Source organism: Urocitellus parryii, chromosome 6 (genome assembly GCF_045843805.1).
Source record: "Urocitellus parryii isolate mUroPar1 chromosome 6, mUroPar1.hap1, whole genome shotgun sequence".
Taxonomy (NCBI): domain Eukaryota; kingdom Metazoa; phylum Chordata; class Mammalia; order Rodentia; family Sciuridae; genus Urocitellus; species Urocitellus parryii.
In genome coordinates this window covers 169626656-169653588 of record NC_135536.1, presented here as the reverse complement: position 1 = coordinate 169653588, position 26933 = coordinate 169626656, and the positions used below count along the sequence as shown (strand labels likewise).

The 26933-nt window shown below is 42.3% G+C and overlaps 1 protein-coding gene across 1 annotated transcript; it reads left to right on the top strand.

Moving 5' to 3' along the window:
• The first annotated feature begins 12250 nt into the window (after positions 1-12250).
• Positions 12251-25985, top strand: Prnp (prion protein (Kanno blood group)). Its single transcript, XM_026385776.2, has 3 exons — positions 12251-12405; positions 15273-15352; positions 23615-25985. The coding sequence occupies exon 3, from the start codon at positions 23625-23627 to the stop codon at positions 24372-24374; it is 750 nt and encodes a 249-aa protein (XP_026241561.1). The 5' UTR covers positions 12251-12405; positions 15273-15352; positions 23615-23624; the 3' UTR covers positions 24375-25985.
• Positions 25986-26933: the final 948 nt, after the last annotated feature.

The window sequence follows — 26933 nt, the reverse complement described above, 5'->3', positions numbered from 1 at the left end:
ATCAGTATGGACAATTATAATGCACCAAGAAAAAATATGAAAAAAATATGAGGAAAGAAAGAAGGAGAAACAAAATAAAAAGAAAGAAAGAATATTCATTAATGCATACTCTAAAAAAAGCTGGGGCCTAGTAGGAGGAAATTAAGTTATTGGGGGCCTGACCTCAAGTCTCTTCATCCTCTCTTTATTTCCTGGCTGTCATGAAGTAAGAAACTTCCTGTGTCATGTGCTCCTGTTGTGTGTTGCCCTGATGCAAGCCCAAAAACAATGGGCCAACTAACCATAGACTGAAATCTCTGAAACTATAAGCCAATATAAACCTTTCATCTTTATAAGTTGATTATATCAGGCATTTTGTTCCAATAACAGAAAGCTAACTAATATAAAGTACTCAAAATGGAGCAGGGATTTCCTTAATAAATGAATTTAAGTTGCATTTAATTTTAAGTTAAATTTAAACAGCACAAATGGCTTACAGCTATTACATGGAACAGGAAGCTGTAAACAGTGGAGTTCAAACCAATATTTTGATCTAAGAGTTTCCTTAATGAGATCAATTTCAAAATGCTTAGTTTTTCTGCATGTCTATGTCTGTTCCATGATGAATTTTAGGATTTATTTTGATGATGTTCTTATTTTTTTGAAGCTTAGAAACAGCCATGAGGATTATGTGGGCAAATTAGCCCAATTCCTAAACAAAGGACTAACCCCAGCTCCTTGCTGATGTGTATCCCTGGGATAAGAAAACCTAGGAGAGGCTGTGAACAAATTAAAATAAGTCAAACAACATCATCAGAAAAATAACTCAGAGTGAATCCCTCTTCTGATGGTCAACATCAGATGGCTACAAGTAATGATGTTTTTCCTACCTGAATAATGTTTTGTTTTGTTTTGTTTTTCTGTTTGGGGACTGAGGAGTACTAGGGATTAAATTCAGAGGCACTTTACCACTGGGCAACATCCCTGGCTCTTTATGGATTTTTATTTGAGACAGGACCTTGCTAAGTCACTGAGGCTGTCCTTGAACTTGTGATCCTCCTGCCTCAGACTCTCAAGTTGTAGTGATTATGGTGTGCACCATCACACTTGACTCTATATGAATAATCTTGTATTGTTATTTTTATGTATAATTCACATTCACAAATTCCACAAATATTAATCAAATACTGTGTGTGTGTGTGTGTGTGTGTGTGTGTGTGTGTGTGTTTTGCTGGGAATTGAATCCAGAATTTCCAGCATGTTGGAGCTACAACCTAGCCCTCACATACTTCTTTATGGGGAAGGAATGTAACAATTCCAACCAATAAGCACAAAAGCAATGTGTGCGTAAGGATACTTCTATACAATTTTTCAAGCACCAAAATCTAAGAAAAAAGCCAGGCACAATGGCACCCACCTGTAATCCTAGTTACTCAGGAAGCTGAGGCAGAAGGATCCAAGTTCAAGACCAGCCAACAATTGAATGAGACTCTGTCTTAAAATAAAAATAAAATAAAAAGAGCTAAGTATGTAACTCAGCAATAGAGTGATAAAGTATACTTGGGTTCAATCTCCAATAGCAAAATTTTTTAAAAAAACTATGAAAAATATCAATAAAATAGAAGATTCCCTGTCCCCCCCTCAATTAATGTTCATTCTTTGGATGGGAAAGAAGAAAGGAGAAGGAATTACGAAAATTGTCCAACAGAATTGCTAAAACTGACATACAGTTTCCTATAAAGAATACATTGAAAGAGAAACATTGCCTTGGCAAAATATTTTACATAAATGAGAGGAATTTAAAAAATAAGAAGATAATTTCTCATAGAATTCTATCCAGAAAAAAAAAACAACTTTTTAATCATAATTCCACATATTTCTGTGGCTCATTTATGACAAAAAGATATTTAGATATAATAGCACTCACCAAGATTCTGGAAGACATAGGGCATAAAATCAATAAAAGTAGATGGGTTTTGTCTAAGTAAGAAAAGAGACCAACAACCAAATCACTAGAGATTTAAAAAACTTTTAGGAAGTGCTTGCTTTTCACATTGTCTCTTGAGGTTCTTTGTGAAAGCCAGGATTTCATAATTTTCTAGCAATCAAAAAGCTTTAATCATTTATTAAAACAAATACCATTTTCACTTACCAAATTGGCAATTATTAGAAAAAAAGTGACGATAATAAAAAAATGAAAGAAAAGAAATAAGTGATAATACCTTCCTGGGAGATTCAGAGAAACTTTTATGGGAGTATAAATCGATATAACCACTTTGACTACATGCTTCAAAAGCTTGAGAGTCTGCCTTCTACTCCTGGCAGAATGTTTAGCTGCAGGATCTTCTTCCCAGATGCATAATGGAATACTATGCATCCATTAAAACAGCGTTGCAGAATATAGTGTTATACGGAAAGAGACTAGTTCAAAAATTATGATTGTATCAGGGTAAGTAAAATTATATCTACACATAAAAGTACTATGAAAGGGGTTGAATTATGAATACTTTTATTTTCTTTGTATTTTCTAATGGACCTATTGAACATGTGTTACTTTAGCAAGAAACAACAACTTAAATGATCATTAAAAAGGAGGCCAGCTGGGTGTGGTGGTGCACTCCTGTAATCCCAGCTACTCAGGAGGCAAAGGCTGAAGAATCTCAAATTTGAGGCCAGCCTCTGCCATTTGGGGATGTAGCTCAGAGGGAGGCTGGCCTGGGTTCCATCCATAGTACAGGGGGCAGGGAGGGAGCAAAAGGGAACAAATGTTTCCATGCTGATGCATAAAGCCTGGCTGTCCCCTGTGTGGTGATTGTCATCTATCACTTGAGCCCAGCTGAGTGGGTTTCTCTTTCTTGCCATCAGTGTTCTCTAATATTCTAACCCAGAGTTTGAATCATCTGGAGGTCGAAGAATAAATCCATATGTTGATTTGTGGAATCTCAGCTGCTCTGCCTCTACCAACAAAACACCTCTCAGACTTTAGGTAAGCTACAAACCTCTCTTTATTTTTTTTATTTTAAGAGACGTTCTCACTAAATTGCTGTGCTGGCCTGGACTCCTGGCTCAGCCTCCCAAGACACTGGGATTACAGGCATGTACCCCTGTACCCAACTGTGAAGTTTCTTTTATAAAGGCCCAGATCCCATTTATGAGGGGAATAGGAGCCCTCATAGTCTAATTACCTCTTAAGGGCTCTTTTTTTTTTTTAACCCGTTAAGCACTAAGTTTTTAATTCTGTGAATATTTCAATGTAATGGACACAAGTGCATTAAAATAGATTGGAAATTATAATCCAGAGCTTCTATATATTATTACATTTGTATTAATTAACAATATTTATAAGTATTATAATACAATATAGTTCTAGTCTTATTATATAATTAATTTCTTAATTATATTCTATTATTACATACTCTATTTAAGTATTTATTGGTGTTCTGCATCTGAGACACTGGAACAAAATGGAATGATATTAATACCATCACATGGGAAATATTTTGGAGGGAACACACTCAAGTCATAGCACCATCTTATATTATGTTTACATTATTATGCTATCTTGTCATCTTAGACCATTTCTAAGAAGGCAGAGGTTTTTCATTTGAAGTCTGACAGTTCACTCTCATGCAAAAGTTGCTACTTCCCCAAGATATAATTTAAATAGATTGGGATACCTGAGTGCATTTACTATAAATGCAGGTTTCTGGCTCTCTAATAACCCATTTGATCCCCCAGGTCTCTCCTACCCCAGTGCTCACTCCACCCTTTTCCATCCCAAAGTATCTCTCCTTGCAGGAAAATCAGAAGCAAAATATAAAAAGAGTAAGCCACAGTTTTCAGAGTCATTTTCAAATTGCTTCAAATGGTATTATTTCCAATGTTGTTTTGTCTCTCTTTCTTCCTTTCTTTTTTTAAATATATTTTTTAATTGTGGATGGACACAATATCTTTATTTTTATTTATTTATTTTTATATGGTGCTGAGGATTGAACCCAGGGCCTCATGCGTGCAAGGCAAGTGCTCTAACCAGCCTTCTTCCTTTCTTTTTTGAATACGAGAAAAAGGGTGGGGGAAGTGGCATATTAGCTTTGACAAGACTTGCAACCATTTTTACTTTCCCCTATTATTAATTTTGCCATTCAATTTTGCCTCCTCTATCTGTAGTTAACTTTTCATTAGGATGTCACTCATTTTAAAATTTTGGGTGCATCCCAGACAAACAATTATAACTTGCATAAATCCATCCCTGCTCTCAATTAGTCTTGGCATAAAGTCACATTCAAAGTAATAACAGTCCATCAGGAAATTAAAACAATTAAAATCGTTATGTGCCTCTCAAGAAATTACCATAGGGCGAGTAAACAAAACCTCTTAAAACAAGATAATGTAAGTTGGTGCAGAGTTAGAATTGAAATGCATGACACATCCCCAGTAAGTCCATTAAGGTTTTTGGTGAAACTAAAGGTGTGGTCAGAGGGACAGACCTGGAAGCTGACCCTGGAAGGCTGCACTCAAAGAAAAAATATAAAGATCTAGTTGAGAAAGAAGGCCCAGAAAGCAGCTACCATTGTCCTGAGGAAGCATGGTCAAGCACAGGGTAAAGATGGTGGTGGAGGAGGAGACAGTGCAGTTTGGAGCCCCATGAAGCGACCTTGAAGATGTACCTTACAAACCCAACATCTGAGCACATGGACTTACAAAACTTACTGATTAAGGAATGGTCCATGTTACCAAATGACGATTTGCAAAGTTAATATACTTTTGACTCATTCATTACAAAAACAATCTTAAACTGCATGCAAACTTTCAGGAACCCATCAAAAGCAAGTTTCATTTATAATGTAGTTGTAATTACATATTTTGTGACTACAGCATGTTATGGTCTAGATCTGGAATGTCCCCCAAAGGCTCATGTGTTGAAGGTTTGGTCCCCAATTCAGCAATGTTAAGACATGGGGATTCGGGGAAGTGATTGGATCATAAAGGTTCTGACTTCATCAATGGATTAATCCATTGAGGGATTCCTAGCTGAATGGACTATTGGGAGATGGTGAACACAGTAGTTGGTGGAACTTGATTGGAAGTACTGGATACTTGGGGATGTGCTTTTGGGGATTGTATCTTACTCCTGGGGGCTTCTTCTCCTTTTCCTCCTCCCATGCTCTTCCACCATGATATTGTTCTGCCTCACCTCAGATCCAAACCAATGCAGCTAGCCAACCATGGACTGAAACCTCCGAAATTATGAGCTGAAATAAATCTTTCTTCTTTTTTATTTTAATTTTTTTTTTTTTTTTTTTTTTTTTTTTTTTTTTTTTGCTACTGGGGATTGAACCCAGGGAAATTTTACCATTGAGCTCCTGTGAGGATGGCCTAAGGCCTGAGCCTAAGCAACTCCATTTTAAAAACTCCAGTTTGAAACCTGCAGCCTCACCAGGCATGCCTAACAGAGCCCTCCAGTGTAGCCCTCAGGCACAGACAAGTCACTTCTCCCCGCCCTGACACACTCACAGTGACACTCTGAAGGAAAGTCTCCAGATAAGAGGAAAAGGCGACAAGATCAGGTTGGGGACCACAAGACCAGATGTTTTAACCCCAGGGTAAATGATGTAACTGAGAGACCCAGTGGCAGCTGATAAGGATTGAAAGCAGGGGGTCAAAAGCCCCAAAATTTGGTATAAATAATAGAGCAAATGAACCTTCAGCCAGCCAACAATGATGCCCTTACACAGAGGGCCTGATGAGGACCTGGACTGATATCCCAACATTTTTCATCGTTTACTGATCTTCTGCGTTTTCCCACTGTTCTAAAACTCTATAACCATATCTTGACCCTGGTGAGAGCTGTGACTTCTCCCTATGACCCTCTCCTCCACCGGCCATCAGCCCCACCCCAAGAGAAGCCTGCCTTGGTTCCTGACCTGATCACCACAGTCTGAGTGAGTGTGCATCTGCTGGATTAAAAGCCTAAGGCTTGAGACTTTTGATCCGACACTTGAACTTAGCCTGCAGAGGGAATGTCTGTCATGAGCCTGTCATGATTAAGTGTGTTTACAGTACTTAGAATTAATCTAGAATTGTTTGCTGTGAATTGATTATGTCTATTGCAGTGCCTAGCATTAGGGAATGTCATTTTCTTGATTAAGAACCTATAGAGTGAAATGGTATGGAGTGATTTGAGTGAATAAAGCATTGACAAAGGCAGAAGCATGGGACTATTTCTCTCCATTGACTGCATAAGTGGCACCTTTTGCCCATCACGACAACTACATCCCCATTTTTATTTTTATTTTGAGATAGAGTCTTCCTAAGTCATTGAGGCTGGCCTCAAATTTGATCCTGCCTCAATCTCATGAACATCTGGGACTACAGGCATGTGCCACCATGCTCAACAAATCGTCCCTTCTTTAAGTTGTTTTTGTCAGATATTTTGTCACAGTGATAAAAAGCTGACTAACACACAGCATCAGTAAATCAGACTTTTCTTGAGAGAAATCAGGGAAGAAATTGCAAGGGGAGACGTGTTTCCAAACTAAATGCTTCTTTATTTTTATTGCCCCCAGTAAGACTGATACAGGTGAAGTTTCCAGTTGCGGGAGAATAGATTCTTGGCATCTTGAACAAAGAATTGAGCAAGACACACAGAAGGAACATTTATTGATGGTGAAAGTTAAAGTAACATTCCCTAAAGTGGAGCGGAGTGGATCAAGCCAGAGAGTGGTTTGCATCCTATGTCTAGGCAAGTCTTGTTTTATATGCTGAGCTGCTCCTTAGTCCCCTGTCTGCATGGACCTGATTGAATGAAAACCTTGCCCCATTTGTTCCCATTGGTTACTTTATTTTTGCCTAATTAGAATACAGAACCTGTGGCAGGGGTTGCCATGGTGATAAGCCCTCAGGGGGTGCAGTTGTCATGGTAACGGGACCTATTGTAAACAGGGACATAATGATTCATCTGTCTTGTGCTCCAGCTGGCAGTTTTCCTTGTGCCCTGTCTCTACCATCTTGATGCCCCAAACTCCTACCCAAGACAAGTAAAGATCTGGGAATAGAATGTTAGAGTACTAGCAATAGATTTGGACAACACCTGGGTCCCCAGCCTCAGGATACCCAGGGCCTTCCCTCCCCACAGACGTGATGTGCCAAGCAGAAGTTAAAACACTTTCTCTCCTACTTCCCTGTTCTGCTACAATCCAGGTGGCTTCTAAGTTTCCTGTGGTAAAAGCCTTTCCATGTTAAAACCACAGCATCCTGTGCATAGGACTCAGAACTTTGTCCACAGGGACTGGAACAAGACAGGCAAAGACAAGGAACAAATTTCTTTGCTACTAGGCCAAGTTTTGCTGGTAAATTTTTTCACCCCTCAGATGAACTATCTTCCTGGGGGCTTGTGGCAGCAAGACCCACCAAGGCTCCAGGCCCCTGACTCCTCTGCCACCCAGAGCTAGACATAACTCAAGCAAAAGCTCAGGCTCCCTCCTGGGCCCTCCCTTCCCACATGTGGCTACTCCCCAGTGCAATAGCCATGCAGAAAGAAACCCTATGAAAAGCCATGAGGATCCATAAAACCCCCAAAAGAGTAAGCTAGAGTCAGGGGCCTACCTTCTTGGGCTGCACCTGAGAAGACATGACCGCCTTCCAAGAAGAACAACATCAACATGGAAGAAATATTTTTTAAAAGCAAAGCAAGGATGTTTTGACAAAGGATGCTGTAAGACTGGAAGACGCCACACCGCACTACGAATGGGAGACACCACACGACACAGATCACCGAAGAGGTTCTACTTTATTACAAAAGGCTGTGTGTTTATATAGACCCAAGGAGAGGTAGCAGGGCTGAGGTAGATAACGGGTTGCCCGTTTATTGGCAAGCTTTTCCATATGTCAGTTCCGGAGCCCAAGAAGTTAATTCTTATTGGGGCTATGGTTTCCCACCAGCAGGATTTGAACATTGGCGCCAGATTTTTTGCGCCAGTGAAAGAAAAAAAGAGGAGAAAGAGGGACGTTAGGCGCCATGTTAGGGTTTTTCTCTGGGGTGCTGCTGCCGTTATATGTTTTCCCAACAGATGCCAGAAAAAGATCTGAAATACAGAAAATATCACATTCCCTGCGCTGCACCATACCCCAGAACAGTCCTGGGAAAGCAGAAGACTGTTCAAATCCTTTTATCCTTATAATAGGTTTACCAGCCATATGCTGATTTTAAAGTATTCTATTTCCCACTAGGAATGACTTCCCAGCTAGCAATAGAAGCATTCCTGAAGCCCAAAGGGCCTCTCAGTGGTCGTGCTATCCAACCCAATCTTGTACTGCCTAGGTGATCTAGCTGCATTTCTACCCCACCCTTATCTCTTCGGAGCTGGACCTAGGATGGCTGTCAGAAGGACCACCAGACAACCTCTAACTTCATTATAATCTCATCTGCATGCTAAATGGCATCCCCACACACCACCACCACCTTCCACCCCACCCCCACACACAGCGCCCAGACTGCTGACAACTGCCATAACCACAACTGGAAAGAACCATAAAAGAAGCGAAAAGAGGTGGCATCTGAATTACCAGAAAATGAATATTATTCCCCTTTATTAACCTGTTATTCCCCACACTGCTCCCCCACCCCAACCCCCACTCCTTCTTTTTTTCCTTATGCAGTGCTAGGAAAAGAATTCAGTGCTTTATACATGCTAGGCAAGTGCTGTTTCACTGAACTATATCCCTAGCCTTCCCCCTCATTTCTTTTACCCTATATATAAAACCTCTTGACCCCCCAAGAGTCAAGAAATTGATTTGTGAGTCTATCTCCCATGCCTAATTTTGCCCAAGAATAAAAATCTCCTAGCTGCTTAATCAACACTACATCTTATTATTGGTTCCACAGTTCCAAGAGGAATAAAGGACACAGACTGGAGACCCTTACATGAGGTCTGGGCAGTGAGGATGACTCTCATCATCAAGCCTGTTGCTTATAATCTTGAATATAAATCCCTGCCTTTTATATCCAAAAGAATGGGGCTGGCCATTCCTTTCTATTTACTATGGCCCTTTGTGTCACCCTACCTCTTGTATACTGTTGCTATCATAGAATCGCCTTTGATGTCTGAGGTCAGATTTTGTAACTGACTCACAGTAGGTACTCAAGAAATTATCTGTTGGATAAAATAATTCTTCTTAGGCAAATAAGATAAATTTAGGTGTTGACTTCTTTAGTGTCTCCTTTTTTGCTGAGGAGGATCTGTGTGATGTTGATAACTTTAAACCAGGACCCAGGAGATGTTCTTGATGGTGCTGTGAACCATCGAGAACAAAGGCCAAATGAGGTCCCAAATGACAGAGGACAAATCCTCATGGCCACCTCCCACTCAGTCCATAAAATGAGCTTTATTGTTTATAGTACATACTAGCATGTGTTTGTGGTGATGGGAAAGATAATTAGGACTGAGGTTGAAATAAGGAATGATATTTACATAAGGACATTGATATAGCTTCCTCTTATGGACTGCCCATCTCTGGTGCTGTTCAGGAGGTCAGTGAAAACTAAGAATGTATAAGCCTGACCCCACTGTGGCAGACTTTTTTTCCAATACTGGGAATTGAATCCAGGGGTGTTCTACCACGAACCAAATCTCCTAGATCTTACTATTTTTTTATTTTGAGGCAGTCTCTCAAAATTGTCAAGGTTGGAATCGAATTTGCAATCCTTCCTCCTCAGTCTCCAGAGGGCTAAGATTACAAGTGTGCACCTCTGCACCTGGAATTTGGCAGATTTTTTTTTTCTTATACTGGGGATTGAACCCAGGGGTGCTTTACTACTGAGCTCCATCCCCAGTCCTATTCATTTTTTATTTGGAGATAGGGTCTCACTAAGTCACTGAGGCTGTCCTCAATCTTGTAATTTTTAGCCTCCCCAATCACTGAGATTGCAGGTGTACATTACTGAATCTGGCACAAGGCAGATTTTTTAAAGTAGCCACAGATTCTTTGATACTCCTCCCATCAGGAGGTAGGGGTCCATGTGTCCTCCCCTTGAATTTGGGTTGGTTTGTGACAATTCTGGTCAATAGCATACAGTTGAAGTGATGCTCTGTGACTTTCAAGTCTGGGTGGGAAGTGGCAATGTTGCTTCCATCTTATTTACTGAAACACTCATGCTTGGAGTCCTGAGCCACCATGTAAGAACTACATCTAAGCCAAGAATGCCATGCTATAAGGACACCAGAGCACACAGAGCACACACAAGCACCCCAGTGCCACTCCCACAGTGAATGAGCTTTCTGATGATTCCAACCCTTAGCTATCCAGGCGTTTCCAAACTTGGAGTCTTCACAACTGAGACCCCAGCTATCATGAGGCAGAAGCAAGTCCCTACTGTGCTTCTACTTGTCTGCACAATCCATGGGCACAATAAAATGGTGGTTCTTTTAAACCACTAAGTTCTGGGGTAGCTGCTAAGAATAGTATACAATGCAGTCAATCCCTTTGGTTCCCTAATTCATCATACACAGAGAGAGAGAGAGAGAGAGAGAGAAATCTTTTGCATTTTGAGCCATTTCCTGGAGAGAAAAGAACAGTCAGCCAGTAGATTCATGATTCTTTTGAGAAAAGGCTAGGTTTTGGGGTCCTCCTAATAACCAAGCTTTATAGAGCCCCTTCTGCCAGGGGGAAGCCATCCACTTGCCCAGTCTGACCTGTTCATCCAGAAGGTAAGGCCCTAAAAGTATTGTCAATCACCCAAGAAGACAATTTGGATATCAAACAACCACCTGCACTGCTGCCAAATGCTCATTTCTTTTTTCTGTTATTATTATTTTTCTTTACTGGTGATTGAAGCCCGGGCCTTGCATATGCTACACAGGTACTTTACCACTGAACTATATGCCCAGAACTTTATTTTTGTATTTTGCCCAAAGCGGCCTCGAACTTGCATCCTCCTGTCTTAGCTCCTCAATAGCTGGGATTATAGGCAGGAGCCACTACGCCTTCTCCTAAGGCTTACTTCTAACTGGCCACAATCCCGTTTTCCCTGTTACTGAATTATCTCTATCCCAAGGCCATATTTCCAGCCCTCTCATTTCCCCTCCCCAGCAGACCTGTACAGTGCCCACCTACCTTCACCTAAATATCAAGCAGACACACACACCCTTTCACATCAAAGCTACAATTCTCCTGGCGCCTTCCTTCCCTCACCACTCATTTCTTCCCACTTGAGTGATGGCTCCTGAGATAACAAATATTAATCCAAATCCTATTTTAAGTGAGTGCCTTAATGTTCTTAAACCTCTTTTTTTCCCCCTGTTGTTCTTAAACCTCTTAAACTTTTTGTAAGCCTCTTGCCCATAATGAGAGCCTAGATGTCCTGTTTTTCCCAGAATAGTCCTAGTTTATGCCCCTTTCCTGTTCAAAAGTGCCTCAATGTAAGCAACAGTTTATATGGCCTGCCCAACTAACCCTGTCCTTTCACTTTAAGCCTGGCCCTCCTTCAAATAAGACAGCCCACATCTCCTTTCCTCTTTTTATTTTTAATTTAAATTTAAATTTTCCTTTATTGGGTATTGAACCCAGGGTTCCTCTACCACAGAGGTACATCTCCAGCACTTTTTATATTATATTGTAAGACAGGGTCTGGCTAAGCTGCCCAGGCTACCATTGGAACTTGCAAACCTACCTCAGCCTCCTGAGTAGCTGGGATTACAAACCTGCAGCTCAGCAACGGCATCTAATTTTTTCAGCAGGAATCTTGAGCAAGAACATACCTTTTGCATCATATAAACTGCCTCAGGTCATGTGCAGACTTGTTAAATGTATTACATGTTTTTCCTCTCTGTCAAAGTCATAATCTATATCATCCCCATTGTATGTGAGGAGCAGAAAGTGAAATGGGGGGGGTGGGGGAAAGTAATGGCCAATGTCCTTTCCAGGTCTCAAATTCTAAGGATTTAAATAAAACATATAAATGTGGGGCTCAATCCAGGCTAGCCAATTGTCCTCTAGAAATTTCTGGTTACCCAAAATTCCAGAGATTGCTTTCTCATTCTGTATGTAAACCTTTCATATTCTCGAGTTTCCATTATATAACGGAGAGCTGCCGACTCATTAAAGATATTTTTTTATAGTCAATGAGCAACGTCAGGAAGCGATGACACCGGGAGGCGTACCACCTGATGCAAGTGTTTAAGCGAATCTCAACACGTTTTATATGGTGACTCATTCCCCGCCCTGCTCTGGAGTCCGGCACCCTTTAAGGTAAAGCCGGACGCCCGCCCAGAGCCAGGGAGCGCGCGCTGGGCGGCGAGGTAATTGGTCCCCGCACGGACCTCCACCCGCTGGCGCCTCCGCCCCGCCTGCGCCCTGCGCGTTGCCGGCTCCCTGCGCCAGTTGCTGACAGCCGCGACGCTGCGAGCTTCTCTCCGAGCTTCCGAGCAGGTAAACACCCAGCGCGGCCGGGGGCGGGATCCTAGAAACTCTGGCCCGGGAGCCGCGAAGGCCGAGAGTGAGGCCCCGGGCCTTGGGGTCGAGGCGCGAGGGCGCACAGCTGGGGGAGGTCCCCGGCGGACCCTGACGGTGGGAAGGGGCTGGGGCGCCCGTAGCGCGCGTGGCGCATCTGAGGCCTGCCCTGTGTTTGTCTCTTCGGATGAATCTGCTCGGCTTGGCTTTTCGGTTTAGGAAAGCCCCCCTTTTTTTCGGAACGGGAGAGGGGGCTGGCGGAGCCCCTGTGGAGGGACGTTGGTGGTGGTGGTACAGAGGTGTCTGCCTGATCGCTTCCCCCACCCCACCCGGCTGCGGGATGGGCGAGACGCGCGACCCTCGGTCCGCTGGGGAAGTAGGGGAGGGATAGAGATAATTCAGTAACAGGGAAAACGGGGAGGGCCGCAAACGTTCGGAGAGGCCAGGCCCCAGGGGGACGCGGAGCTCTTGACTCCTTGCCAGTTAGTCTCCTTCGGAGCCGGAGGGCAGACGCCAGGATGCCCCTTGGCCAGGACGGACTGCTCCCCGATGCCCAGAGGGTAGTGAGGAGACTGGGTACGCGAGCGCCTGCTCCCGGCCTCGCTCCCCAGCCGTTGAGCGCCCCCCGGGAGTCCGCGGCGCCCCCCATTTCTGGCCACCGAGACTGTACTGGGGGAGGCCGCAGCCCCGCCCCTTTGGCATCCTCCTGGGGACCCAGCCACGCGCACGGGGGCGGGGCCTCGTATAGGCTCCGCCCTTCATTTGCAAAGCCGGCGTCGCCCGGGTTCCTGGGGTTGGGGGTCTGCAGCCCGGCTTTGGGCTTTGGGGGCTGGGCTCTCCGTCCTACCCCCACAGCGGACATTCAGCATCGTTTTTTACATTCTCTCCTGCTCTTCAGAAGGGACAGAACTGGGCCATCCGTGGGGCTACAAGGGAGGAGCCCGTGGCCCGCGGATAACCAGCCTCTGCCACCTGAGAAGCAGACTCCTTCACGTTTCCTTTCGTTATGAAACAGTGTGGGGGGGCGGGGGATTCATTTCTACTGTCCTTTTGATTTTTTTTCCTTCATCTCTGTAGTAGACCAGCAAACATAATTTTTACCGCTTAATTCTATGGCCATCACATCCCATCCTCATCGGAAAGCCAACTGCTTTCTATTTTTCAGGGTCATGCACAGTGAAATGCAATTTCATGGCTGCTTAATTTTCTTGTAGTTATAGTATCATGGCTTAATAAACAGTTCCCCATGTGCTGAACGTTTGAGGTGTTCCTCTTTTCCTTATACATAACTCCAGACAGATAGAATTACAAAACTCCAGATAGATAGAATTAAATATTTGTATAAATTTTAGTCATCTGAAAAATAGGAACAGAAAATTGAATAAATGTCAGACGTTTAGAAAAATCAACTATTCTCCCAGATTTGAAAAAAAAAGTTTCATCAAGGAAAAGGAATGATTTTATCTACACAAATACTGAGAAGCTCTCAAAAACCAGAATCGGAAAGGAAGCAGGGTAGCTAGAATGGAATTTGTATGTTATTTGTACCTGACACAAGCTTTCTATACTTGTGAAAATATCAGGGTTATAATAGATAAATAGTGAAATGATGAGTCATTTACATAATAAAATGCAAATTGAAGCAAATTTAGGTTACCATTTTACATCTGTTAAAGACAACAGTGATGGCAAACCCTGTTGCTGGAAGGCTGCCTGAAACTTTTGACTATTCAGACATCCGGGCAAGTGGCAGGGCTTTCTGGTTAGAAATATGGCTTTGCAACCCACTTTGTGACTTTGGGCGGGTTACCTGATTTCCTGACCCTCCTTTGCCCATTCATAAAAAGGAGAAAATGATGTTCTTCCAGGCACAGTTACAAAGATTAACCATCTGCTGAAAACTGACCTTTGGTACCCGTACTTTGTTCTGTTTCCTAGTCACACCCACTGGAGACAGTGTGAATCAATACAGACCTTTTATAAAACAATGTGAAGATGCATTAGTTGGAAGCTGTGACCCAGAAATTCCTGGGAATTTACCTGCAATGGAAGAAACAAACAAGGGGAAAAAAAAAAAAAAAACATGCAGGCACCTATTCCAAGCAGAATGATCTAAAATTAGAACCACCTGAGAAGCAACCAAAATGTGTAACAGCAGGACAGCTAAGAAAAATGACACATTAACTGAAAGGAACATTATGTAACCATCAAAAATCTTGATTTGGAGCCAGTGATAGATGGGGCCAGGAGCTCATGCATGAATACATAGGTAAAAATATAAAAGGGAAAGCATAGAAAATGAAAGCGCCAAAAGAAATTATACATGATTCTAATTTTTTGTTGTTGATGATATATTACTTTCACTAACTAATGTTATTGAACCCTGGGGCAGGTTTTTGGTTTGTTTGTGTGGTCTTGGATATTGAATCTAGGAGTAGCCTACCTCTGAGCTACATTCCCAGCACCTCCCTCCTTTTTTAAAATGATTTTATTTTGAAATAGGCGCTCAGTGAGTTGCCCAGGTGGCCTTGACTTTGCAATCCTCCTGCCTCAGCCTCACAAATAACTGGGATTGCAAGTGAGAGCTACCGCACCTGACTCGGTTTCAGATTCTAAAATGGACCCACAGTTTTCTGTGTGTTGGAAAAAGAGGGAGAGGTCATTTCATGTTTGCTTCTTAGAATAAAGCATTTTAGCTGACCTTGTTTCCTTTCTCGAATGCTACTTCATTTTTTCCTCACGTAGATGTATTACTGGTTTATTAATCTGTGTATTAGGTTTTTCTTTTTAGGAATCACTTCTTGGACTCATTTATCAATTCTAGTTTTTCATTGTTGTTTTTAAAGACTCCTGAATATACCTCAAACTGAACAATTTCAGCCAAGCCGAAGCATTCTGTGTTCACAGAGGCACCAGTCCAGTTTAGGTGAGTCACAACAGATTGTACCCTGTAAAATCTCTTTCGTCTTGTAATGGTTGAAAGTCACCAACTGTCACAGCAAATCCCAGTCCATAATCACAAGCCCTTGCTCTAGAGGCCATTTGGTAATGTTTATCTTACACCTCATTGCATTATTGTTTCACGTAAAGTCAGCTTGATTTCGTTGAGCAAGAACCACCATAGCTTTCATTAGAATTATGCTGAATTGTGTAAGGGAACAAGTATTTTTAAGATAACATAATAAAAAGCACAACAATAAAATAAACATCTCTGCATCAAATTGGCACTAATAGGACTCTCAACCAACGGAGAAAGGCAAGGCGAGGGTTTTTCTCAACTACAGTTTTAACTTACGTAGTCCATTCTCCTTTTTCAGATCTTATTTCTAATTCCAAGGCAACTATATCAGCTGTGAACTGCATATTAAACATTCAACACATGTCTGTATCTAACCTGGGGATGGCTGCAGCATTATAAAATAACCCTAAGTAAAGAGTGTATGCAGCAATTCTTACAGTTGGGAGAGTTTCTGTCTCAGTTTGTTAATCCTATTGTCCTACTATATTCTTCTTCTTGCAGCCATAGTACTGTATGATCACTTCAAGGGAGACATGCCCCTTTTAGGAAGAAAAGTATTATAACATTAAGTGTTGCATTCCTGAGGACCTAACTGCAAGCCTGGCTAGGAATGCCAGTTTCCTAGGAAGCTTCTGAAATTCTATTGCTGGAACTCTTGGGGTTGTGGCAATCTTGTTCCTTAAGTGATTTTAGTAATTTTTTTTGGGGGGGAGGGGTAACTCTTATTGAACCTGAGGTGCTTAACCATTGAGCCACATCCCCAGGCCCCCCACCTCTTTTTGAGATGAGGTCTAAAAAAAAAAAAAAAAAAAATCTCTGCATCAAATTGGCACTAAGTTGCTTAGGGCCTCACTAATTTGCTGAGGCTGGCCTTGAACTTGGGATCCTCTTGTCTCAACCTCCCAAGCTGTTGAGATTATAGGCATGCACCACTGAATCTGGCTGTTCCAGGTGGGGGCCCTTTGTCCTACTTAATACAGAGCTGGATCTCAAGGTGCCAGTAAAAAAAAAAAACAAAAAACCCTATCCTAATTTTTTTTCCAAAATTTTGTATGGCTTGCATCAAATTTAAGGATCAGTGACTTCAGAACCTTAAAAAAATGTGACCTGTTATTTCTATTTAACTCAAGAAAGAACAGGAAGTTTCCTTAAGGACAATGAGGGATGGGAATGCTGTTTATTCTCCCCACTTCCTGAGCCAATTAAACTTGAGGTTATTACGTGTTATTCTGATTTATCAGAAGTTTGACCAATGACACACTTCCTTAATGGTATTGAAGGCCATTAAGACCACTAAATTTTGATCTCAGCCCCATTGTCTTGGATTATTATGACCCTGAGACAAGTTCTTTCCAACTCTGGCCCAGTCCCCATCAATAAATGAGAATAAGCTGGGTGCAGTGGTGTATACAACTAATCCCAATGAATAGGAAGGCTGAGGTAGGAGGATCACAAGTTTGAGGCTAGCCTCAGCAATTTAGCAAGACCCTCAACAACTTAATGAGACTCCTTTCTCAAAGTAAAAAATTTAAAAAGGCTGGGGGTGTAGCTCAGTGGTAGAATGTCCCAGGGTTAAATTCCCAATACCAAAACAAATTAATTAATTTTTAAAATTAAAATAAGAATAGAATCAGTGGAATAATTTATGAATCTTTTCGTATCTTCTCTCTGGTTCCATAACCCTGCCAATCTGCTCTTATAACCAGTGCCATCTGATCTCACTGTATCTTTGCATTCCGATACCTGGCAAACCAAATGCATGCTGCATTTTCTTTTCATTCCAAATTTCATTGGTCCTTTTTGTTTTATTCAGTGCTGGGGAACCCAGGGCTGCACAGCTTTCCTCATATAAATCCTACTATTTATTTTGAAGTTAAATCATAGGTATTTTGAAATATTTATTGCCGTTATGAATGGAATGTTTTCCCCACTAAATCTTCCAAATAAGTACAGGAGATTTAGGGACTCGCTGGTGTTTTCTATGCTGATTTCAAAAACTGCTATCTAACGAACTCACTCATTTATTGTAAAGCCATTTAGATGATTTTCATGGATTTTCAGATAGAAAATCATACCTATATGAATTTCCAGAACAATCTAAAATTTTAACAGTGATAGGTTGCATTATTGTCTTGTTTGCCACATTAATGCAAATGCCTCCCCCACCCTTTTTTTTAAGGAAAAAAACAATTAGAACAGGATATGAGCTTTGTGCTTGTGATAGCCTCTCTTGATGGAAAGGTCCTAGCCTTCTGGTTCTATATGATTATGTGTGTGCATGCACTTGAGATGGAACCCAAAGCCTGCATGTGCTAGGGACATACTCTACCCCTGAGCTACATCTCCACCCCCCATACAAACTTTCTTTTTTTCTTTTTACAGTAGTGGGAACTGAACCTAGGTGTGCTTTACCATTGAGCCACATTTTTATTTATTTTGAAACAGGGTCTCATGAAGTTGCTGAGGTCCTCACTTATTTGCTGAGGCTGACCTCAAACTTATGATCCTCCTGCCTCAGCCTCTGGAGTTGCTGGGATGACCGACATGTACCACCACATGGGGTTTCTATACAAACTTTTTAAAAAATAGCTTAGACTTTTCTTTAAAGTCAGGAATAGATATTGATTTAATTGAAAACTTTTTTTGACATCTGCAGAAAATTTGGGTTTCTTTTGTTTTTCTTTCTTGAGCTGTTAAGATCTATTAAGATTTCCTGATTTTGAGACATTCTTTTATTCCTAAAATAATCCTTACTGTTCACAGTGTATTCTTCTTTTACTAAACTATTAAAATTAGTTTGATAGTCTTTTCCATGGATGTGAAAATATCCCTATTACTGGAGGGGAGGCTGTGTAGCTGAATGCCAGCCTTCATACTAGGGATTGAATCTTTTTTTAATCTCTCTCTCTCTCTCTCTCTCTCTCTCTCTCTCTCTCTCTCTCTCTCTCTCTCTCTCTCTCTCGTGCATGCATGCGCACAGTAGTGGAGATTGAACCCAGGGCCTCAACATGGTACACAAGTGCTCTACCATTGAGCTACAGGTCTTTTCAAATTTTATTTTGAGACAGGGTCTCACTAAATTGTCCAGGCTGGCCTCAAACATGTGACCTCCTTTCTTAGCCTCCTGAAGGTTGTTGGGATTACAGTTTGGGCCACCTAGCCCAGCAATAATTTTAATCTTGTCCCTTTATCCTATTGGTTATAAACCCTGTGTCTCAGGTAAATATGTCCAAATGTTTCTCTCTCCTCCTTTCCAGATTCTTTAAATAATTGTCTAACTCTCTTTCTCACTTGATCCTCCCACTTGAATATCTTACAGATAAGGCAAAGTTTATGTGTCTAAACTAATACTCATGGTTAGGTTTGCTCAGCTCTGGTGTTCCTCTGGTTTCTCCTATTTCAGAGATGGTATCACCACCATATCACAGGTTATGAAAGCCACAAGCCTGGGCAACTCTCATTCCTCTGTCTGCTCTATCAGCAGGTCTTATGGGTTCTTTCTGCAAAATGTATCTCATTTATTAATAGCTCATCAACTACATCCCAGGCATGCCACCATCTTCCTTCAGTAATTTTCTAACTGGTCTCTACATTTCTTTTTTTGTCCTGCTAAACCTTCTTCTTTATACTACAGTAGGAGGAGCTTTTTTGAAAACACAATTCTATGGTATTATTCTCCTTCTAAGATCTTTACCCACTTTTCCAATTTCAGCAGTCCACTTTTCCTCTTATTTCATAAGACTAGATGCTCAGTATCTTTTTTGGTCTTGGAACCCACTAAGCTCAATATCTCACTCATCATTGTGTCCTTGGCCCCTCGATAATCCTACAATCTTAGAAGACATTCAAAATATGTATAAAACTCATTGTATGGCTCCATTTTGTTACTATAATGAAATATCCTAGGCTAGATGACTTATAAAGAAAATAGGTTTGTTTAGCTTACAAATCTAGAGGTGGAAGGGTGTGCTCCCAGCATCATCAGCTTAGCTCTGGTGAAAGCCTCATGGTGGATGGCCCCCCAGTGGAAGGAACGTGTGTGAGAAGCAACTCACTCTCCAGAGAACTAATCCATACCCATAGGAGTTCCCCTAATCCCTTCTGGGGGCAGCATCTCCAGTGGCCTAAGGACCTCTCACTAGTCCCCACCTCTTAAAGGTTCTGTTACCTCCCAACATTGCCACAATGAGGATCAAGCCTCCAACACATGAACCCTCGGGGGACAGACCACATCCAAACCATGGCAGGAGTCAGTAAGCTTCCGTACTATAAACATTATTTTACTAGCTAGATGGATAGTTCTGTTGATGTTCTGGGGTTTGTTGTTGTTTTGTTTTGTTTTGCCATACTGGAGACTGAACCCAGGTGATCTTATCACTGAGCTACGTTCCCTGCCCTTTTTCTTTTATATTTTGAGACAAGATCTCACTAAGTTGCTGAGGTTGGCCTCACATTTACTGTTCTCTGCCTCAGCATCCTGAGTCACTGGGATTATAGATGTGTACCACAGTGCCCAGTACAATATATGATTTTTGACCACTTTTTTCTCCATTTTTCTTTGCCTATTGGTCATTTCTAGTTTTATTCCACCCCCCCCCCCCTTTTCTTTTTCCTTTTTGCAGTACTAGGCATTGGATCCAGGGCCTTGTACATGCTAGGCCAGTGCTTGTCTGTTAAGCTACATTCCCCAGCCCTTTTTATTTTATTTTTGAGACAGCCTCATTAAGTTGCTCAGGGAGGCCTCAAACTTGGGATCCTTCCACTTCAGCTTCTTAAGTTACTGGGATTACAGGCATGTACCACTTCACCCATCTTCTATTTCTTAAAACAAATAGCATATACTAATTTTTACATAAATATATGTCAAGTGGGTTAGTTCCGAAGTTGATTTTTGTAATGTATATTTTAATGGGAAGGCCATCCATCTCACACAGATTTTTACTTCGTAAAACAAACAGTATACAGTAATTTGTTGTCCTTTCAAAACCTCCTTTTTGTTTCCCCTTCTCATTTTCAATATAGAGCTGGCCTTAGATATAGCATCTGAACTGCGACACTTTGAACAATGGAAGAGAAAATATGTTTGGTTGGTTGGTTGTAGTACTGGGGATTGAACCCAGGGACACTCAACTGCTGAGCTCTCTTTGTTTAAAGACAGGGTCTCTCTAAGTTGTTGTGGGTCTTGCTAAGTTGCTGAGCCTGCCTCAGACCTGCCAGGGCCCTCTCTCACCACCTTTCTCCATTCTGAAAACCTCTGTGCCTGGTTTTCTCCTCTGTGCCTTTGTCACTGTGGGTATCATTGCCTGGTCCTGTGTCTTCATGAGCTTACAGAGCCCTAACTCTTTCTGTGTACCTGTGTGCTACTGTGGATTTAACCCAGGGCCTCAGCATGCTAGTAAAGCACTCTACCACTGAGCTGCATCCCCACTGAGCTACATTTAACTCTTACAGCCTTAAATAGGATGCAAGGCCCAGCTCAGTGTGGTTCCCCTGCAGCCTCCTCTTCCTGCCGCCTCCCATTTCCAGTCATACTATATCTCTAGCCAGCCAGAGTCTGCCACTGTGGCCAGCACATAAAACAAATGTTTGATTTATTGAATTGATGCTGTCAGCTGGCCTTTGGAGAAAAGAATAGTTCGTGAATTTATAAATATGATCCTCTTTAGATAGCCATTGTCAATACTTTATAGTTTGCTTAGTCCTAACACTCCAATATAGAGCAGTTTTCATGGTCTTTCATTCGTTCAGCATCTATTATGAATCAGGCGCCAAGTCCAGGGACATTCTGTGAACAGAACCAAGCCACTGCCCGGGAGGAGCCTCTGCTCCAGTGGAGAAGATGAACAATAGCGACAGTAAATAGTGTGTCTGGTAGCCTTGACAGCTCTGGAAGGAATCGAAACAGAGAAAGGAGATAGGATGGGGTGCTATTTCAGGCAGTTGGTGTGAAGAGCAACACTAAGATATTTGAGCAGACTTGAGCACCTGAGTAGCAGTAGCAAGTGCAGAGGCACAGAGAAAGTGGTTTGCTGGTTGGTTTGAGGAGCAGCAGGAGGCTGGGGAGAGGAGGTCAGTGGAGCCAGGCCCTGTGACCCAACCGGCATGGTCAGGACTTTGCATTTTTATCCTGAGTACAAAGGAGTGTCACTTGAGGGCAAGGGAATGGCACCATGTAACTGCAGTAGGGGCCAAGGGAGAAGCAAGGAGGTTAGATGGGAGGCTGGGAAGGACTCAGGTGAGAAGTGATGGAGGCGTCAGCCAAGACTGTCATGTTGGAACATGTGAGAAGCCAAGGTGCTTAGGATTCTTGTCAAGGTGGAGCTAATTAGATTTGCTGATAGAGTCGATGTATGCTGTAAAGAGAAAATTCAAGAATAACCCCAGGGTATAGTCTGGGTTTGGCTCACTGGGGTAAAAGAAGGAAGGTGCTGACCTAAAAACGTTTCAGACTGTGAACTGTTAACTGAGGAGATGGTTCCCTGGGGTGTGTGAGCAACATGGAGGCCGAGAGCTGGACCCCATGAGATGATGAGTGGATCTGGGAAGGAGGCCTGCAGAGGGTGGGGTGGGAACAGGAATGGGGCTCCCCAAATCCAAATTAGTAAGATCTGAATACTTTAATTTGGCTTGTAATTTTCAAATATATTTTGATTTACTTATGACCACCAGCACTTCCAATTTTAATGTTAGTAGAAACATAAGCATAAACAAATAAATGAGTTATATTTATTTTTCTTAATAATTCTCATGACTAGTATCCAGTTTAGTTGTAAATTCTGCAGGATATTAAAACAAACTTTATCTTTTTTTTTTTTTTAATTTGAAGATAATCTCAGCACTGGGAACAAGATGGTATATGCCATTTTAGATCTTGGGGCACACAGTGATATCTTGAAGATATGATTTGATCTGGGCTACAGTAGATCCTGTTTAATAATCATTCTACTCTGCCTTTTACCTTTGTTCTTGGAACTTAGCTCTCAGTAAATGAGATTTATAATTTGATGAAGAAACATTCTAAAATGGGTCATAAATTGTGATCCAGGATGTTTGGTTCACTGTTGATTTATATACTGTGCTTTTATAATATAAAGTATTTATTTCCTACCAAAAATTGGAAGAAAAGAAATCATTCATAAAACGTTAAATACTGACATAAAACTCAGTCACCAAGTGTGTGATTGCACTTCTGTGAACACTGCCCAAGTGTCAACAGCCCCACCTGTCTGTCTGTCTAGAGAGAGAGCGATGAATTTACAAATGGGCTTGCAAAATGCTGGATGTTTACTATTTCTAGTAAAATTGTACTTAGAATTCCTTTGAGGGAATTATTCTTGGCATTTGTATGTTCAGGGGATATTAATTCTTTCACTTAACAAGTATCTATTGTGTCCTGCTCTGTGCCAGGCACTGCCCCAATCTCCAAGAACACAGCCACAAACAAGAGCCACTTGCTCCCTGCCTACATCCCTGCAGAGGAAATAAGACACTGGGCCTATGTTTTTCAGTTACTTAATTCCTGCCACACCCACCTGAGGAGCTTCCTAACCAGACTCATAAACTTACACAGGCCTTAGGTTACTCCGAAGGGGATGCACCAGGGTCTTTTGATGTCCACACAGCATCTGGGGGCTTTTCTAAACCCCCAGCCCCTGCCAGTGACTGTTCAGATTCAAGGGAATAAGATCCATATCGGTGGGTAAATGATTCCCCTGGATATAGAAGGCCCATGCCCCACAGGAGCTGGTGCCCCTTATAGCAGACCGATGACACAGCTTCCAGTGTCCCTATGAGGATGTGCCTACTTCCTAGATTGACTGCTCTAAAGAAGCTCAGAGCCATGGTAAGCCCACCAGGAGTAAGGAGTTCCTCCCAGAACACATGCAGGTTACCAATTGGCAATCATTTTTATACTAAGGAACACTGCTGGCATTCTGCCTCTTTCAAGTTTCAGGAAACAGCTTTAACTTAAAGTCAAATTTGTCTTTAGAGAATGAGAATAAGTTGTGTTGCCCTTTGCTTACAATTGCTTTTATCCAGAGTGCTTCCCAGAAGCCCAGGGTGTGAGGAGTTTGTCGTTGCTGTGCCTTCATTCATAATGAGCAAACATTAGGTGGTTTCAGGGTAAATGTAGGTCACTCACGCCATGCCCTCTTCTTCATTTTGCAGATCAGTCATCATGGTGAACCCTGGCTGCTGGCTGCTGGTTCTCTTCGTGGCCACATTGAGTGACGTCGGCCTCTGCAAAAAACGGCCAAAGCCTGGAGGGTGGAACACTGGGGGAAGCCGTTACCCTGGGCAAGGCAGCCCTGGAGGCAACCGCTACCCACCTCAGGGCGGTGGCTGGGGGCAGCCTCATGGTGGCGGAGGCTGGGGGCAACCCCATGGTGGCGGTGGCTGGGGACAATCCCACGGTGGCGGTGGCTGGGGACAATCCCATGGTGGTGGTTGGGGTCAAGGTGGCAAGCCCGTTAAGCCAAAAACCAGCATGAAGCATATGGCAGGTGCTGCTGCAGCCGGGGCAGTGGTAGGGGGCCTTGGTGGCTACATGCTGGGGAGTGCCATGAGCAGGCCCATGATGCACTTTGGCAATGACTATGAGGACCGTTACTACCGTGAAAACATGAACCGTTACCCCAGCCAAGTGTACTACAAGCCCGTGGATCAGTATCCCAACCAGAACAGCTTTGTGCATGACTGCGTCAATATCACAATCAAGCAGCACACAACCACCACCACCACCAAAGGGGATAACTTCACCGAGACCGATATTAAGATAATGGAGCGTGTGGTGGAGCAGATGTGCACCACCCAGTACAAGCAGGAGGCCCAACAGGCTTACTACCCAAGAGGATCCAGCATGCTCCTCTTCTCCTCCCCACCTGTGATCCTCCTCATCTCCTTCCTCATTTTCCTGATTGTGGGATGAGGAAGGACTTCCTATTTCCAAGTCGTCTTTATCTTGCTCCAGGGTCGGGAGGGGGTATCCACCTGCAGCCCTTTTAGTGGTGGTGTCTCATTTTTGCTTCTCTCTCTGTCCCCCATAGGCTATACCCTTGGCACTGATGGGCACCCAAAAATGTAGAGTAGACTTGGATGCTGTTTATTCAAGGGCCCATTGATTGAGTCCTTCGTGGACCAAGGCTAATGCTGAGCCTGCAAATAATCACTGGTTAATCTAGGCTCATTTTTGGTCTATTGCAACAGATAAAGGCTAGAATAGATCTTAAAATGGTCCTCAAATACCTTTGCCTGAATACCTCTGGCTCTTTTAATAGCCAGAGCTCAAGGCATGAATGTCCCAGCTCAGCAATGATTTCATAGCAGTTTGGAAAACTTTTCTCTTTTAAGAAAACTTGATATTATTTCTGCCAAATTTGGAAGGGGGCCACATGATACTCATTCAAAAGAAAAAGAAAAAAAACACCAGAAATCTTCAACTCTTGGGCCACAGGCTCAGCCCTGGAGCATGTGCTGTGTTTTTGCAGAGAGCTGCGGTGACATTTTGCTTTTTGCAGTAGGGACTACACAGCAGTTGCTGAATCGGCAAATATTATTGTGACCCTATACCTCCTGCCAGAGGACATATTTGCCGGGGTTGGACATAGTTAACACAAGCAAAAGACTTCTGGGACTGAAAAATCCAGCCTTTGGGAATGGTGCCTTTGGAGACAAGCTCCCCTCTGGGATGTGTAGAGCATCCAAATGTGGCATTCCTTTCTTTAGTAAATAAATTGTAGATAACTAAGGCAGCAAGATTGCCTCCTAAATACTGAAGGTAAATCTTGGTTTCCTGGAAACTAGAGTGATGTTAACCATGTTTGGGTGATGCCAGGAGATGGGACTCCAAGGAAGTCTTCAAGGGCAGACCCATGATCCTCTTGGAGGATTGTGAAGTGAAAGAACGCAGTCAGCATACAAAGAAGAGCTCCATTTCTTCATTTCTGTCCCATAATTGTTAAAACCCAGGATTAGGTTGAGTCTTCAGTTTCTGTAATTGGCTTTTGAATCAAAGAACAGGGAGACAATCTAAAAAATATCTTAGGTCGAAGATGTCAGAAATATCCATTCTAAGTGGAAAAGGAAATTCTGTAAATGTTATTTAGATAAGGTAAAGTTGTTCCCTAAATTGTTCAATATGGTCGCCTAGCAGATAAATATTACTATTCTACAATGTAATTGGCTTGCACTATATGGGTGTTTAATGTTAAATATATATATAAAATATATATTGCATATGACAAACTTAGAAGTTTTGTTTAGAGCACTTAACATCAGAAATGTCTAACACATTAATGGTTTCCTGAGGTACTAAGTACTTAATACGTGGGAAAGCCTTTTTTGTGGCCCTTAGGCTTACAATGTGCACTGAATAGTTTTGTATATGAATCCAAAGTGGACACCACTAACTGGTCTTTGAAATATGCATGTACTTTATATTTTCTATATTTGTAACTTTGCATGTATTTGTTTTGTTGTATAAGAATTTATAAATGTTTATTATCTGACTGAAATTAAACAAGAGCTAAGATGAGCACCACCCACAGAGTTTGAAGTTGTATTCATTGGTGCTGACCCTGTGTTGGTAGGATCACCTGGGGGTTGATCTGAGCCAGTGGCACTTTCAGCCTCGGGTGATGGCTGATTACATGTACTTACTGTGATCCTGCCATCATCCTTACTTGCAATTAGGGACTAGTTTATTTCTGCTGCCTTCTCATTTTTTCCCCTGCAAGTATCTGAGTGCTCTCAGCCTTGGGTAAACTGTAAAAGTACTCTTGAGGAGGAACACAATTCACATGCTCCGGGAACATTTTTCTGTCATAGATTTCAAAATGGATTTTTGCAGTGCTGGGAATTGAACCCAGGGTTCAATTAAATATTATTAAATATTAATAAGCATGTTAGGCAACCACTCTACTACTGAGTTACATGCACTCCCAGCCCCTAGAAATAGACTTTCTAGATAAAATGAAGCTTAACAAGCTCTGAATTAACCACTTTATGCCCCTAATTCAATTTCTAAAACATTCTCAAGTCCTCTGAGCCCCAGTGACAATTATTTCTCAGATTCCATATCTTTGGACCAAAAGGCCACTTCTCTTCTATCACAACCTCCCACCTCATTCTGAACAGGTTCTTCCTTCCTAAGTTGGAGGCACCAGGATTGTGATGCTTTTGGTTATCTTCTCTAGAGGTTTCCTTTGGCAACTCTAATTCACCAACAGCAGGAAGTAATCGTAAGAATGAGTGATGAAAACTGCAGTATTGGTGCCTTAGCAAGTGCCTGTATTGTGCTGGGGAAGGAAGTTCCCCTGGTGGGTCTTTGAACTATGACTCCAGCATGGCTGGGGAAATCAAACTCGGGCATATGAAATTAAAGGATTTATGATGCTCAGGTCCCAGGAAAGGTAAGCACAGCATGCCTTGTAGCAGCCAAATAGGAGGAGCACCTCCATCAAGCAGGTGGGAGCGAGAGACAGAAGCC

Bases quoted from the DNA above. Each gene is read 5' to 3' on its own strand.
- Prnp (XM_026385776.2), top strand. From the start codon at position 23,625: ATGGTGAACCCTGGCTGCTGGCTGCTGGTTCTCTTCGTGGCCACATTG.